Source organism: Falco cherrug, chromosome 3 (genome assembly GCF_023634085.1).
Source record: "Falco cherrug isolate bFalChe1 chromosome 3, bFalChe1.pri, whole genome shotgun sequence".
NCBI classification, from domain to species: domain Eukaryota; kingdom Metazoa; phylum Chordata; class Aves; order Falconiformes; family Falconidae; genus Falco; species Falco cherrug.
This window is the reverse complement of record NC_073699.1, coordinates 42,096,700-42,114,021: the sequence shown is the minus strand read 5'-3', so window position 1 is coordinate 42,114,021 and position 17,322 is coordinate 42,096,700. Positions and strand designations below refer to the sequence as shown.

Genomic DNA, 17,322 nt, shown 5'->3' with positions numbered 1-17,322 from the left:
GCAACAATTCCTGTAAGGCAAGGATAAAGATTAAGCCATTGTGGAAGCAAAAGTGCTTTTTTGAAAGTCCAAAGGCCAAGAACATCCAGAAGGCCTAAAGGAGACAAAAAGCAATGTCAGTTTTAACAAGCAAGAATCTACTTTTTTGAAGTTTTTGGAAGTGAACCTGAAGTTCACATTTCAAGACTACTACGCTAAAGAATGAGGTTTACAAGAAACTGTTTGCCTTAGGGAAACTACTATCACAACCCTCAGACTCCAACAAGTCTTAAAGACCTCTAGAAGTACCTTTAAAGCTCTCTTAATTTGTTCCTCCACCCTTCATAATTTTGACGCCCCCTAACAACCAAATACCACATGCAAATTGATTTCACGTCAAAGTACCAACTAGAAACTTCAAAAGTTTTCCCCTTTTGGCTTAAGGTACAATTTGAAAGCAAGGCACACAGAATCCATGAAGGTCTTATTAGAAACATCAGACATGAAACATGATTTTGCGTAGCAAGTATTTAATGTATGCAATTCCCTCAAAATTTCTGAGTTCCAATTTTCCAGTTTTATGGTCAGATGAGATAGATTCAGTTTCTCCACTTGTGTTTTATTGCTTACAATCAAGACACGCTATAGCTACTTCCACTGAGGCAGACTGGGCATATTACAGGGCACTCTGCCCCAGAATTCTCAAGCTATGCAAGTCCAAGTCTGTCAAGTCCACTTCAGGAGCTGTGAAACAAGTACTCAGGAATGGTGACTGCAATTAACCAAAACATATAATAAATTATACTGCAATAACTCTAAATAGTACTAAACAATTGTAGAATGGGAATGGATAGTTAATTGTCTTGAAGATTTTGTACTAGAAACATTTATTCTGTATAGTAAGCAACCAAACTGCAGAAGACACAGAATGCAGATTTATTATTTTGTTGGGTATAAACTCAACTATAATAACAGGTTTTAATTAAAAATATTTTATTTATCAGCTTGATTGCACATAATTACTCTTCTCAATCAATAAGCAGTCCAATATTTGGGTTAACTTGAAAGACTAATTTAGCAACTTCTTCTTAAGACTGAATTAAATCTCTAACTCATCCTCAAGTGAAATGGGTTGAATTACAGCCATTACAAAAGGGTACAGAGGAAACATTAACTGCTTATTAAACTGGATAATTAACTGGACAAAGCTTCACATTGAATACAATTATGAAAGACAGATAATGGAAAAAATCTTAAATTAAGATTTCTCCAGTTGTAGCAAAGGGCACAGTAAGTCAGTTTTAAGAAGTTGTAGCTTTTAAATATTTTTTCATAAAAATATATATAGGAGAAATCAAACTATTTCCTAACAGAGGTGAAACAAAGCAAAGCAGTTAGAATAAAGGAATGTTTCTCATAACTTGATCAATTTATCTAATAAATTCCCTCTTCACAGAGCATTAAATGACTCCTGAAACAAACACAACGACACATTGTAAGAACCTCCCACCCTCTAAAATCAGACAAGTTTTCAAAGAAAGTCCAATGCACACTAGTTCTCCAAGATACGTACACTTTAAAAGTACAGACAGGAGTTTAACAGCGCTACTCAAATCAACTCTTTCTATAACCATACACGCTCCCTCCTAGTTTTCAAGTGCTAAAGCTGTATCTCAAAAAGGTTTTTTGTTCCTTGTAAGAGATTTCTAACCAACAAACAATAAGACTCTGCAACGTTTCCAATTAGTTCAGTTTTGTTTTAATGATATGGGGCAATTCTTAAGAGCAGACATTGTGTAGCTAAAAACTACAACGAGAGGTTTATTGGCATGGTCTTGGAATCCCAATTTGAACTGTAAATTTGAACCAAGGCAATTAACTGAAAAGCCAGAGTATCTGAAAATGCATACTAGGTTTTTACTTCAATTTTGCAATATTTCTTCAAGGACTTGGAAAAAGTGTAGCTGGTAGAAGAGTATATATCACCAAGATTACAAAAAATGGAAGGAAATAATACATTGCAACAGTGATCCTCATTAAGTGAAGCTATTTCATCACAATAAATGTTTAAAAAAGTGTCAATGTTATTTAAAAAGTGTTGTAACCCCCCCCAAGTATTTGAAGACAGATAAACCTTTTTCCTTATTCAAAATGGCTTTTAAAAAGTTTCTCAAAACAACAGCAATAATCAAAAAACATGAATTGTATTTTCTTTAATCCGTAACATCTCTAGTGCTGAAGGGCCATCCATGTAAAAAGCAGATTCTTTGGGGACATTAGTCAATTAACTTAATAAAACCCAGTTTTACGAGGATTTATCCTTCCTGCTACGAGGCGAGTCTGCTCCATTTGAGGTCACTGTTCCATTTATTCCGTTTTCTAGAAAAAAAGAAGAAAACATTTTTCAAATACAATGAGACGCTTTATATTTCACCGCATTTTTGTAGGTCCTGTACAAACAAACTTTTAACTTCTTTTCTGATGCATCTTCTTTGTTAAACCCTGTCACTATCATTCATAATGCAACAGTATAATTAAGATTTTATGAAGTGCAAAATGTAAAGCTTACGACACTAAAGTCCTGTTTCCTGACATGGTCAGAAACTGAAATGTGTGCATTATGTACATCTAGACTGAAAATCAAGACCAGCTATAACATTTTAGGAGATATTCTCTCAAAAAGTAACACAATATGTAGACTGTCCTGTGAAATTCTGGAGACACACAGCATATACATAATTCCCTGGTATAGGTCTTAATTGTTTATCCCACCTATTTCATGTTTTAATTCTTGCTAAAATTGCACTCTTTCACTTACCTTTACAAGCTATCCGTATATATATGAAATCTTTAAATACACCTACATAATTTTTTAAATATATACTTCAGCAGATAGAATTCACTTACATTCTGATGAAGATATTTACATAGATAAGATGGACAGAAGTAAAACACTAGTTAGATTTGAGATGAGTACGAGAGTACACGGAAAGAGTTCAGGCACAAGACCAGGCACCTACCTAAGAATAAAAACAAGCAAGAACATGCTAACAGCTTCAACTCTCTACTTCTATCCCACTTCTGGAACTCAAAGGTCTCAAGAATTTTAATTTGTTCAAGCACCACAGTAACAATCTGATGGCAAACATTTGCCCTAGAACAGTAACCCACAATCTGTAGATTTATAATAAACACAACTTACAGCAAAATGAAGCAACACGGTACCATTGTGAATTAAAAGTATCCCTTTTATTCAGTGTCACCACAACCCAAGGAAGGAGAGGTGTTGCCTGACAGTTACTATATTTGTAAAACAGATCTGAAGAGCGGAGTGCATAGCCAGCTGTAATGCTTGCTGCTTAACACCTCTGCTCCAACTTAGAGTATCATTCTGACTTCAAGCAACTGTTGCTGGTTTTTTTTTGTACAAGTAACTGGTTAAAAGAATGTTTTCCATATGCAGATGTGTTGCAGATCACCCATGTGGCCAATCTACAAGAACAGCTGTTGATGTCCCTCTCTCATATGCTCCCATTTATGCAAACAAGCAAAACCAATAACATACATGAGAAGGCGACCAGACACAGGCCCAATTAGTCACATAGTCACATTAGTCACATTAGTCAAAGTCTATCCAACATATCTGGTGGTAAATGACACCACCATTTTAAACCCACATAAGGTGGTCTTTGGATACTTTTATCCAAAAACATATACATATATATATTGTGTTATGCTTAAATCAAGCAGCTTACAAACAATGAGCTAGACCAACGCCAGCTAACTAAAATAAAATTTATTCTATGAGTAATTGAATAAATGAAATAAAGTTAAGTCAAAACAAGTGAAAGTAAAACAAGACTCAGCATGTGCCTGGGTGCCACACCTACATCTCACCAGTACGATTTTTCTACTGTCATTTCTTGCTTTTGGCACAGTCTAAAAGTAACATGTTTTATTGTGCCCTGGCTCCCAAAAATCCATCCAACCACACAAAAAAAAACCAAAACAAAAAACCACCAACAAAAAAAAGACTGTTTAAAACAGTTTAATTGCATATGTAACTCTTTCAAAAACATTGTCTTGCTGCATCCTGTGCAAGTGCTCCGAACAGACATCATCACAGGAACTTTCAAAACAGAAGAATTTGAAATACTAACCTTTCAGATTTAAAAGTTCTTTTTTTTCCATTTAAAATCAGCTGTAAAATTCTCCAGTCTTTAAGACTTATATAGCTCAGTTATTTTGCGAATTAAACCACAATTCCAATGAACTGACTGTTTCACTATTCATTTACCACTTGCAGGTCTCCACTGAAGTTGGGTGAAAACCAGCAAATTCACCAAATTACATGTATGACATAGTTTAACAGATATTAAAAAGCTACTACACTTTTGACTCACTGATTAAAATACCACTTATGTTTTAAAAATATTTGTCACAGAAGACTTTAATTCCACAAAAACCACAGTAAGACGCAACGAACATGAACCTCTGATTCAGTAGTATATCTACATGGGAAACTACCTTCACTCAATTAGAAGAGTCCAAGTGCATTTTCTGACGAAAACAAAACACCCTAACACCAGATAAAAGCCAAGCTGTGATAATTAAAGATGATCAAAAACACTACAGGAATAGTCTAAAGCATGTGATTTTAATAAAGAAATTTGGTGGAAGGAAAAAAAAATAAATCACTGAACTGATCTCTGACCATAAATCTCAGTTCTCAGTGCAAATGGTCTTCACACACATTACATTCAGTATATAAAAAAGTGAAACAGATTGGTGGCAATACATGATTGGTAGCAAGGGATCACATTGAACTAAGCTTTTGAAATTATTTCAGCAGTTTCAAAAAAAGCGCAGAAGTTATTCAAGATAGCAATTAAATACACAGAAGTTTAATTGTGGTACCAAACAGAAATACTGAAGTGTGGGGTTTTTTTTTTTTTTAATGGAGCATGTAAGTTTCCTTGTAGGAAAAAGCATTCAGTTCTCTTTCATACCCTTTCCATAACAAGAATGTGACAATCAAGAAGTCAAACTTGGGAGTCATCAGTTCATTTCCAAATGCTTCTACAGAGGTTTAGAGTAGCAAGTAGTTATTACCTCCCCGTTAAACGTAGTATAAAAATCCCATTTTTAGAAAAGAACAGTCCAATATAAGCCTATTTACTGGACGGAAAAAGCACCTCCTTGCCTTAAAACATCAGAATTTAGTGGCCATGAAAAACAAGCTTGAAATTCATTGCAAGAAAAATTTACTAGTAATTGATTATGTGAACAGATCTAAAAATGTGTGTTTCCTTTTTATAAGGGAACAAAACACAAGCATGACACATTTTGCTCAAGTAATAAAATCAGACATAATAACAGTCTTACGTGGCATTAGCTAAAGCAATGGTAACACCTTCCTCCATTCAATTAGAAGAGAAAACTCAATACATAGTTGATTTTTTGTCTAATTAACCCCCCTCATCAACGACATGTTTCTGTAACTGAGTCATCTCACTTGTAAGTTAAACATTTTTTTTTTTAAACATAATGCCAAAGAAACAAGGCTCTTTATTACCTAAAATACTTTTTGAGAAGTCAAGGCAACAGAAAAACTGAAAACACAAACCTCTTTCTTTTCTGGAGGTCTTTCCTTTAGCTGTTACGGATTTCTTTTTCACTGACTGAGGCTGAGAAGAAGAATGCTCTCTCCATCTCCGAAGCTGGAAATTAATGAACTTCCACATCATAAATGCTTGAGTCATGCAAATAGAGGCCAGCACACTGATTCTAGAAACAAAACACAAGTACAGGTTTATCAGTAGATTAATCTCATGTAAATAGAAAAGGGAAGTAGAACATCACCTCAGATCATTTTTGTTCTATGTCAGACTGCCTTTGTACTCAAGATTCTTTGAACACATAGTGACTCCTTCTAAATAACATGGATTTGTAGAAGTTGTTTTCTTCGGGCTGTTTTGGCTTGGGGGTTTTTGTTTGGTTGGTTGGGTTTTTTTGACTCCCTCACCCCCACGCAATATCCATTTCTAAGCCATGCAAGAGTTAGCTCACATAGGGTGACTGGGCCTAGCACAGCTTAACAAAACTACATGTACAGTAAGAGTGAGGTCTTTGACCCTCCATCAAAACTGGGAAGTACTAGATTTCTTTCCTGCTTTCTCCTTCCTCAGTATACTCTCCAGGTACCAGGTAGTAACAACTGAAAATGGTTTAAGAGAGTCTTGCAGTTCCAAGTATCAATTCTGCAGGGCAATGCTGACATTGTCAATGTTTTAACAACTTCCTTTCCTGGATTTAATTAATAAAAAGTCCAGGTGGTTGGCTGAACATTCTGCATCACATAGCAAAAATATGAACTGTAATGAAGGCAGAGAAAGAGGTAGGAATCTTCAACCAGGACCAAAGATGCTCTGGGCATAATGCCTTGATCTCTATAGATAAACTCAGAGCAATTATATTTAGAATTCAATTAACTAGCTCTAAAACATTTGAAAGTAATCTCTGCAATTGGATATTCCTTTTAATCCTGTTTTTCCTGACAAAAGAAAGTATCCAAGTAACCAGTTAGATTTTTCAGCTGTAAACTGTAAATTCTTCAATTAATTTCACCATGCCTTACAAGTCTGTTACATAAGCTATTCCTATTGATCCCATCAGTTGCATGAAAACATCTAACCATTCAGAACTATTAGCATTAATATATACTATTTATATTGTGTATTTAACACAGGTTTACGGCTCATACTCAAGAACTCTTTCAAGTTTACTATACCTAACAGCCAGGATATTAAAGTTTCCGGTACTGAAATTCAGCTGCTGATCTTCTGCTCTTGCCAGTCCAAAGCCAAAAGTGAGGACTGAGAGAATCAAGGTGAGAAGCCTTCCCAAAACAAAAAGAACTGCCCACAATGAAAATCTACAAAGAAAAACACCAAAAACACTAAATCAACACAACCCGAGTACTAGCAATGCCAATGTTTACTCTTCACCATGTGAATTCACTTGAAATTTAAGAACTTACCTAAATTCATTATTTTCACCTATCCTAAACTAGTCTTGTATTTTTAGCACTCACAGAAACTAAGAAGCAAAAAGGTCCTGCATTACAGTCTTTTTTTTTTTTTTTTACAAACCAAAAGTATGTTCTGAAAACTAATTTCAACTCAATGGAAAGTGCTTTCTATTATATTAGAGCATAAGCATGTTATTAATTCCTATAGAACTGGTTATATTAGCAACCTATGCTGTTGCTTTCTCTACAAGCCTTTTTATTTTTGTAAACATTAGTACATAGTGTAAGATTTTACTTCATTTTATACCACTACTTAAATAGGCAAATAAGGTAAAAAAAAAAAAAAAGTTATGAGATATAAATATTAAAAATACTATGGAGAACTGTGGCCTCTAAGGAAACACTGTTTATTTCTTGTAATTTTTGTTTTCAAAATTCCTTGTAATTTTGGTTTCTGGTTAGTTAAATACACAAGTCTTTGAGACAAAAATTACATGAATTTAAAAGACAAAGACTACTTACCCTTTCTGGTATTTTTCATCACTGAAGTAGAAAAGACGAGATATGTGGAAAAGAAATTCAACGAAATAATGCAATACAAGAAGAACAAGTCCAAGGTGGGTCAGACTATCAAAACAAATAAAACAAACATTCAGACATTTTGTCAGATGTTTAAGACAGAGAATTTGGAATTCAGAATTCTCTGAAGTCAGCAAAAGTTTACAACTGACTTACTTCAGGAGATAGGCTCCAGCAATATGAAAGAGATAAAGTCCAATGTAAACAATCTGGCGAAAGATATCTTCCTATTAAGAAGAAAAAACTAGTTATGTGTTATACACAATGTTATACATTATTGTACAATGTTACATATTATTACAAACTCTAGTTCTCTAGTCTTGGATATTCTTGGTTTATCAGCTACCTTCTGGCACTGAATTACTCTAAATCATCTAATTCCAGACATAACTTATTGCTCACTTACCAATAGTATCCAGTATCTTACACATATGCTCTTGTGAGAAAATGAAAACATCAAAAAGATGCTTTTTAAAAGGGCCCATTTTTATTTGATATGACTACCGTGATTTTGTACTAGCTATTACAATATTTATTTGCTATGTATCATCAGATAACTTCCTACAGTTCCACATGTCTGCTGCCCATCAGATTCTGTCACATTGCTGCAGAAATAAAATAGCAGTCTATGAACCAAAATGAAAAGGTTTCCAAGTGTCGACATCTATTTTAAAAATTCAAGATCATCCAAGATTCTGGCACTATTGCGGGCAAATACAGAGAATAACGCTGTTAACCAGTCATGCTAAGCCACATGGTCACATTTCAAGTTAAATTGAACATTCCATAGAGATGAAACAATAAAGATGAAAAGACATAAATTCAAGTATAGACAGCACATTGAAAGCAGAAGGTGCCAGCTGTGAACAGAAGAATCACTAAAGTATGCTAGATCACAATAAAAATATGTATTGGAGTGGTATGCAGAGTACATTCAGTTGTGCTTAAGAAACTACTACTTTTTGGAAAGGCTCCCTAAAGTTCAAGCAAAGGGCTTCAGCTTTACCTTGTATACATGTAATTAAAAAAAAAGGCCTAAAAATTTAATCTTGTAAGATCTATGCAATACTTCGTCTCAATGCCATCAAAAGCATGAAATCAAACACCTGTGACAACAGCAAATACGACACACATACACAAAGCAAGAAAACAGAGAGAAGGATGTACTCTAAATGATCAGTAAGAAAACAAAAAAATTAGTTCTGACAAATTAGAGAATAGTCAGTACAAACGTTCAGTTTCTTCAAGTACAACCAGGATGAGCCTTTTGGACTTCATCTTCAGACCTGAGGTAGCATTTAAACAGCCCGTGCTGCCTACTTAGACAAACTGTCAGAGACTGCAGGCCTACTGGAATAACGCAGGTGGAGGCATAAAACTACTACACAGATAGGCGAGTTAAGAACTTTTCTTGTCTATGTCAGCAGTACAGACAACTAGACCTGAGTAAAAGAAGCCAGTTCCTTCAAGAGAAGCCAAGATGGCAGAGGCTGAACTTGCTAAATGAAATGAACTATCATTCTTAGTTCAAATGTCAGAGGCCAAAATTCCAAGCAGTGACTCAGTAAAACACTACCATTTCAATACACAGCACTTCTGCCACTTCCCACAGCTTTCTAGAAGTTATGCTAAAAAACATCTACACTTAGATATTAAGTCAAATTCAAGAGATATCACTAGCACAACATGGGAACATCAGCTCCAAAACATTAGTTTATACTGCATCTGATCAGCATGAAAACAAAGCATCTCATTACTATTTTCCCAGGCCTCTCCCAGGACATAGGGAACAAAGACCTATGGTTACATAGCATTTATGTTCCATTTTCTTGAACACAGCCGAACTCTGGCAGCAGAGACAGAGCAACAACTGTCACAGAATGGTTTTGGTTGGAAGGGACCTTAAAGATCATCTAGTTCCAACCCCCTGCCATGGGCAGGGACACCTTCCACCAGACCAGGTTGCTCAAAGCCCCATCCAGCCTGGCCTTGAACACCTCCAGGGATGGGGCATCCACAGCCTCTCTGGGCAACCTGTTCCAGTGTCTCACCACCCTCATCACAAATAATTTCTTCCCATCTAATCCAAACCCACCCTCTTTCAGATTAAAATCATTGCCCCTTGTCCTGACGCTACAGGCCCTGATAAAAAGTCTTTCTCCATCTTTCTTATATGCTGTCTTCAGATATTGAGAGGCCACAGGAAGGTGTCCCCAGAGCCTTCTCTTCTTCAGGCTGAACAACCCCAACTCTTTCAGCCTTTCCAGCCCTCTGATCATTTTTTTGGCTCTCCTCTGGACCCACTCAAACAGATCCATGTCTTTCTTGCGCTGGCAACCGCAGGGCTGGACACAGTACTCCACGTGGGATCTCACCAGCGTGGAGTAGAGGGGCAGAATCACCTCCTTCAACCTGCTGGCCATGTTTCTTTTTATCCAGCCCAGGATACAACTGGTTTTCTGGGCTGCGAGTGCGCACTGCTGGCTCATGCCCAATTTTGCATCTCCCAGTAATCCTCAAGTCCTCCTCTGCAGGGCTGCACTCAATCCCTTCAATCCCCAGCCTGTACTGATGTTGGGGATTCTCATGATCCAGGTGCAGGAACTTGCACGTGGCCTTGCAGAACTTCATGAGGTTCACATGAACCCAAGCTTCAAGCCTGTCAAGATCCCTCTGGATCACATCCCTTTCCTCAAGCAAATCAACTGCACCACTCAGCTTGGTGTCATCTGCAAACTTGCTGAGGGTGCACTCAATCCCACTACGCCACTGATGAAGATATTAAATAGCATTGGTCCCAGTACAGACCCTCAAAGAACACCACTTGTTACTGGTTTTCACTTGGGATGCTGCACCACTGACTAACTCTTTCGAAGCAGTGATCCAGCCAGTTCCTTATCCATCAAATCCATCTCTTTCCTGTTTAGAGGCAAGAAAGCTGTGGTGGACCATATCAAAAAGCCTTAGCAGAAATTCAGGTAGATGCCATCAGTAGCTCTTCCCTCATCCACCGATGCAGTCACTTCACTGGTGAAGCCACATTGAAGAGTTTAAAACAGACAAGTTTAAAAAAGCAACTGCATATGCAAAATGAGCCCAAGCAAAAACATGTAAAGAGACTACTTAAATCAGTGCAGGAAGGCAGAAAGTGTGCTACAAAATGTCTATGGTAAATTTGGTGTTTTGAGAACCCCAAGAGAAAACCCATAGGGGAAAAAGATGCTGTTAAAAACTGAGCATTGAAAAACATCTTACTACACAACCAACAAGAATATCTGCTGAGGACAGTGGTACTTAAAATCCCAGAGTTTGATATTCCTTAGGTTTACGAAATTATTCGTAATTCATGCTTATATTCTACACCTGTATCATGATTCATGAAGCAATTGTGATCTCAATGAGACTATTCTGACTACTAACTACAAGAAACAAAAATAACAGTCTGAAAAGAAAACCTCACATTCATTTGCTCAAGGGAAAATTCTTTCAGTAGATGAGAAACACCAGTAATTTTTATTTACACAGCGGATACATAGCAGTAAAATTGCTATTAGAAATACAGGATTTAACTGAAAAGAAAAAACCATCTACCTTCTCACATGGACATTTGAGCACCCAAAATTCCATCAGGAAAAGTGGGTAACAAGTAAGAACAGGATGAGAAATCTAGGGTAACACATTACTTGAAGTCCAAAATAAATTCACTGTTTCACTGTTTGAGTCGCTTGCTTTGGAGTTCTTTTGATTTACATTTCAAACTTACCTTTTTAGTTTTCTGGAAGTACAATTCTGGAAAAGCATGAAACCAGTATGCCAACTGTAAGATGTAGAAAAACTTCATTTGAAACCTGTACAATACAGCAAGAATTGAAGAGTATTACTTTTTATTAATGAACTTAAAACATGTCAGAAGCTTTCCAGTGAACACATTTAATCACTGTCTCTAAAGAAAGAAAAATACAGATCCTTCCTGCCAGCCAACTCAAAAGTAAGATTTTTAAAGAAATCAAAACCAGTAAGATATATAAAGCTTGCAAAAACTTGACTCTTATTATAATACCCTACAAAAAGAGAACTCTGTATGCTACAAACTGACAGAGAATCAAGTTCCTCCATAAATATGAGCAAAAATACTTTCGTGACCAATACAGTTTAACAGGCTACTTATTCTACACAGATTGTACGTGACACACGGTAAGTTTAAAACACTCCCTCCTTTCCCCAACAATCCTCTAAGGAAGAGGCCTTACGGAATCAGAGTGTGCGGATAGTCCCTCCACAGAGAGGTTGGGTCTGATATATAGTTCTCCTAAAAAAAAAAAAACAAACCACAAACAAAAAAAAAAATAAAGCCTCAAAGATGATGCTTCCTCGGCATAAATAATGAACAATCATACATATGTGTATGTATTTATGTAAATACATATGTGTAGATACAAACATGCAACACATCTACACACACAAGTAAAAGCTGCAGATCAATGTATTTCCTTTTAAAAAAAAAAAAATCAAACCCCAAACCAACAAAAAGCACTCCCCCACCCAACTTCAAAACAAAAACCAAAAGCCAAACCCCAAAACCAAAAGACAGCTGTATTGGCTTAGAAAAATCAAAAGCAACCAAACAAATCAAGCATTCACTCAAAATTAAGAGTGCCCTTATGAGATGCAGATTATTTCAGTATCACTACAGCCCTAAGTCTTTCGTTGCAAACTGCTGACAAGCTTTGAGCTTAACTAAGAGAAGGAAATTTTTTCAGGAGTCATTATGTTAAGGGAAAAAAACCAAACAAAACCCCTACACTTCCCCTTTTTTTGAAACTAAGCTCATATACGTACAGCCACTAGCAAAGAGCATGTCACCTGAAAGCACACAGTCGTCTGAGCCTCTGGCAATCTGCCCAGACACCTACTCCCTAGGCTGCCAAAATGCTATGTATTTTTTTAATATATAGTTTATGTTAATATGCCAACACAGAAAAACCTCAGAGAATGCAGTACCATAATAGAAGTTTTACCTTATTCAGTTGTCAGTAAATCAACCGAGCAACAGTAACACTATCGGACTTTATACTCAGTTACGACTATAACCTACAAAGAATCCCTAACCTTGTCCCCACTTTAAAAACCAGCTAAAACCAGAAAAATAAGCTGAAAACTTATTTATCATCATCGTAAGTGAAGTTTTTGAAATTTCATAATACAAACAGAAGAGAAAGCATACTTACAGAGACAAGAATACTTGTTCCCCAAACACAGGAGAAAAGGTAGAACGCACTAAGTTGCCCAGACTCGTTGAACTTGCTATGCTTTGTTTTTGAAAAGTGCATTTTCCTGTTTATTTTCTGAAATGAAAGTCCATTGTTATTTAGACGCTGTAGTACTTAACATTTACCTGTTAACTGCATTAGAACATCTAAAGTTTTCAACGTATGTTTTAACAATTCAAAGCTTTAATGCAAAAGTTTACTTTTAAGTTACTCTAATTAAAATCTGACAATTATTTTGATGAAAGGACTTAATATCTTGTACTTACATCCAGTACGTACTCCTGAATTATAGCATGTATGATTATTGCTACAAGCATGTAGAAGAAAATCGTAGCCAAGTCTTTGATGCCATAGTGATAGAGAGAGATCGTTTCTGCAGATTGTTCTTCTAAAAAACAGAATAAACTGTTAAGCACCAATACAGTTTAATGGCTACGTAAGTTTGTTTCTCAAAGTGCAACCTTTCAGACGGAAGTAGTTTGTAGTCAGCTAGACAAAGAGAAGTCAAATTAATCTGCCATCATGAGCTAGGTCACTGAATTGTTTACAGTCATCTCTATCACATCACAAACTAAATGTGATTCTGGAAAGATGTACTATAAAAATGAAAACGTAAGTGCACTTCTCCAAATGCACTGAAAGGGGACAATAAAATTATGTTAAACTGTCATCCCACTTTGACTAGTAAAGGTTGTCACTTGCAAAACCAGAGTAAGAATTAACGTGGACTTATCTACCAGTCAGATGGTAGTTTAGCCCTGATGATGAATCCAGTAGAATAGAAACATCGTTCCTAACCTAATTAATTAAAATGGAGTTTTACTAAAAATAAAGCAAAGTTCTTGAAAATTGCTGCAGAGCTATTCAAATTGACAAATTCACTTACTCTCAGTCTACAAAGTACTACACACTAATGTCTGAATACGCTGTCTCCTAACTAAACTCCTGTAAGATACATACCTGTGGCAGGAATGGTAACATTATACTGAAGTGTAACAAAAATGACAGCTGCTTTTGCTGTAATCTGAAAGAGAAAAAATAAAAGTGCTATAAATTCTCACGGAAATAAACTATATTAAACTGAATACATTTGCCCATACTTCCAGCACTTTTCCCAAGCACATTTGACCCCTCCCATAAAATTGATCAACTCGCACTATCACACTACTTCACCTCACTTTCCAAAGGCAGAACACATTGTGTGATGTCTATTGGTTTGTTTACAGAATACCTAATCTTCTGAATGAAATGCTCCTCAAAAATGCCACTTACAAATAGTCTTTTCTAAATTAAAACAAAACCACATGCTGCAATATTTTTCTCCAGTCCATACTGTACTAATACATTAACAGAATGTACAATATCGTATAATTCCTAGACCATAATGCACGCAGCAATGGCCGACGATAAACTTAAATTTAAAACTATTTTTTAACTTGACAAAATGTGAAGGTCAGTATCATGTTCATAAATCTCTGGGTGATTTTGAAAACAGGGACAGGAAAGGAGAAAAGGCATGAAGAACGAAGAACCATTTCAGGCCAGCAGCATACCAACTCAATGCAACTGGCATTCGTTTGCCCCTGGGGATCCTGTGGCAAGAAGTGTAAAACAAAAGAAATGAAATCTAGCAGTAGGGGTATTACCCCATTAAGATGGACAGTAAGAAAAAGAAGCAAGAATAAATGGGATCTGTGCATGTGTAAGTCTGTTTTAAAGGCTTTTTTTGGGGTGATGGTGATACTATAAAAACCCCAATAAATGAGCAGGAGTACAAGTTCTTATCTATGAATAAACATAGATTAATCTTTAACACCTTTGTTGAATCCCAACATGAATCAATACGTCTTAACAGACAAGGAAAAATAACCATGCTTTATAATATTTACAGTCTAATCGTTTCTCATTGCTATAAAAAACGTAGCAACCTTGTTGCATCTATAGGACCAACAAAACCAAAAAAACCCGCAGTCTTGGAAAGATACTTTGAGTATCTGAAGATAACAATTAGGTTACTACCAGCATTTATTACCATTCACAAGAAAAAAGGTTTATTTATTTTTATAACTAATACTTTGTAAACAAACTCTAGATTTTCCAGGAATCCCTGAATACACAGTGGACTGTTCACTTCATGTGACTTCAGGGAATCCAACTAGTTTTGCCTGAATTAGTGAAGTTGCCTAGGGCTCCCTATTCATCAGGGAGCCTTCAGGGGTCAATTCAAAAGGTTAGTCAGTTCTGAATTGCCCTTTGAAGGCTCTGTCAGCTACTCAGTCCTAATTCAGTTGCACAAGTCAGGCAGTATAAACACCTTACCATACCAACACAAACCACAGCAAATGATTTCCAAGACCCTATACCAAAGCATGTAAAAAACTGCAACAATCTTCTCAGCCATGCCACATCTGTACCGACAAAGGCATATGGCCCCTCCATGCTGGGACAGAAAACACCCTGGATTAAAAAAAATGGAAACAAAAGACTTCAGCACATCCAGTCCTCCTAAAACTTCCAACCCTACCAGTAATACTGTAAATACAGTAAGCCAGATGTAGACATTGAAGGTAATGGTTTAAGTCCCATCTCTTTAAATTCAGTCCCCAGAAAACCACCATATATGGCCTGTCTCTGTGATTTTTGATAGTAAACCCAAACATAACGGTTTCCTGGGTCTGCCCTGTTTCTGCTTTCCATATACATCTTTTTTTTTCTTAACTCCACTGCCTCCAGCGCTGAGCAGTATCAACAGCTGGACAAAATCGTTCTGAAAGCCATCCATTTAATAGAAAGGCCTTCAACTCTAAACAAATGGCTAAAATACCAAAAAAGTCTGGAACATTTAGCCAACAAAAACGGAAGCGTCTTGCTTTGACGGGACACCACTGAGAGCATTTTGGAAGTCACACAGGTAAGTTGGCTTTTCAGTTCCCTCGGAAGGCAGCCAAGAGCCCCAAATGGCCCGTGTTAGATCCCCGGCACCCAACGCGGGCCCAGGGCGAGGGCCCGGCCTGCCGGCGCGCCCCAGCAAGCGGGGCCGGAGCTCCCTTCGGTGCCGTCAAACCCGGCCGCAGCCGGCCCCATCGCCGGCGGGGCGGGGGGCGCAGCTCGGGTGCCAGCCGGGACACGGGGACCGGCCCCGCACACACTTGCAGCCCCGAGCGGCGGCCGTGCGCGCACGCACCGCCCGCTGCCCGCCCCCGCCGCGCGGGCCGACGGGAGCCGTAGTGCCGGCGGGCCCGGCCGGGCCGCGCACACAAAGAGCGGGGATCGCCCGCCGCAGCTGGGCCTCGCCCCCCCGCGGCGCCAGCGCGGCCGCACACTCCTCCCCCGGCCGCCGCGCTCCGACTGCCACGTAACCCCGCCGCCAGCAGGAACCGCCCGCCGCCGCCGGAGGAAGCGCGCCGCCCCGCTCCCCGTCCCCTCGGCTGCCGGGGGGTGCCGCGGGCACGGCCTCCCTTCGCGGGCGGCGAGCGCGGACGGCAGCCGCGCGGTACCGGCTGCCAGCGGGCTGCGCCTCGCCGGGCCGGCGCGGGGAACAGGGCGGGCTCCGAGGGGCCGGGCCCGGCCGGGCGAGGCTGAGCCGCGGGGAAGCCGCTCGCGTTGGCTCACTGCGGCCGTGCGCGGGGTCGGCGGGGCCGGGGGCCGTGCGGCCCGCGGAGGGCGTGGGCCGGCGGGCAGGTGCGCCGGGAGGGACCCACGCTGGCCCCGGGGCAGCCGCGGCGACCCGCCGCCGCCCACCCGCCCAGCCTCCCGCGGCGCATCGGGACCCACGCGCCCTCCCCGCCCAGCACCGACAGCCCCCGGCGACGGCGGGGGAGACGCGGAACGAAGCCCCCGGGGCGAGGGCGCTGGCGCCGCCTCACCTCGAACATAAGCCCCAGCAGGAAGATCATGGCCATGCAGGACACGATGTCCGCATGGTTCTGCACGACGAACTCGTGGCTCAGCACCGGCGGGTTCTTGTTGCTCTTCTTGCGGATCGCCATGGCGGGCCGGGAGCTGGGCGCCGCCGCCGCCTCCCCGCTGCCAGCACAGCTCCTCTCGCCGCGGCCAGGAAGAGGCGGAGGGGGCGGGGGCGGCCGCGCAGCCGAGGAATGGCAGCCGCCGCTTCGCTTCGCTCGGCCTCACCCCGCCCCGCCGCCGCCAGCAGCGCCCCTGCCGGCCGGCGGGGCCTCAACCGGCACCGGCCCCCGGGGCGGCGCGGGGCAGCGCCCGCCAGTTCAAACCCACCAACGGCGGCGCGCCCGGCGCCTCCCCGCCCCCAGAGGCCGCCCCGGGGGGCGGTGCGGGCCGCGGCCCGTCAGCGGGGCCGAGCCGAGCCCGGCCGAGGGGCGGTGCTGCGCGCCCGGTGCCGGAGGTAGCCCGGAGCGTGGCTCGGGCGCCCGCTCAGCTTCCCTCTCCCACCCGGGCAGCGGCGGCAGAAAATGGCGGCGCGTCCCGCCGGGGTAGCGAAGGAGGCCG

At 40.3% G+C, this 17,322-nt stretch overlaps 1 protein-coding gene across 1 annotated transcript; it reads right to left on the bottom strand.

Moving 5' to 3' along the window:
- Window positions 1-492: 492 nt before the first annotated feature.
- On the bottom strand, window positions 493-17,000 carry TRAM1 (translocation associated membrane protein 1). The gene is made up of 11 exons (XM_055706350.1): window positions 16,725-17,000; window positions 13,819-13,882; window positions 13,125-13,246; window positions 12,817-12,933; window positions 11,839-11,897; window positions 11,352-11,436; window positions 7,745-7,815; window positions 7,532-7,636; window positions 6,770-6,913; window positions 5,606-5,766; window positions 493-2,358 (listed from the first exon to the last, which is right to left on the bottom strand). Exons 1-11 carry the CDS (start codon window positions 16,845-16,847, stop codon window positions 2,285-2,287), a joined length of 1,125 nt encoding a protein of 374 aa, XP_055562325.1. The 5' UTR covers window positions 16,848-17,000; the 3' UTR covers window positions 493-2,284.
- Window positions 17,001-17,322: the final 322 nt, after the last annotated feature.

Excerpts from the sequence above, each read along its gene's own strand:
- TRAM1 (XM_055706350.1), bottom strand. The coding sequence starts at position 16,847 with ATGGCGATCCGCAAGAAGAGCAACAAGAACCCGCCGGTGCTGAGCCAC. Across the intron at positions 13,883-16,724 it reads TGCTGGGGCTTATGTTCGAG|ATTACAGCAAAAGCAGCTGT; the intron begins GTGAGGCGGCGC and ends TTTCTCTTTCAG. Across the intron at positions 7,816-11,351 it reads ACTTCCAGAAAACTAAAAAG|GAAGATATCTTTCGCCAGAT; the intron begins GTAAGTTTGAAA and ends TCTTCTTAATAG.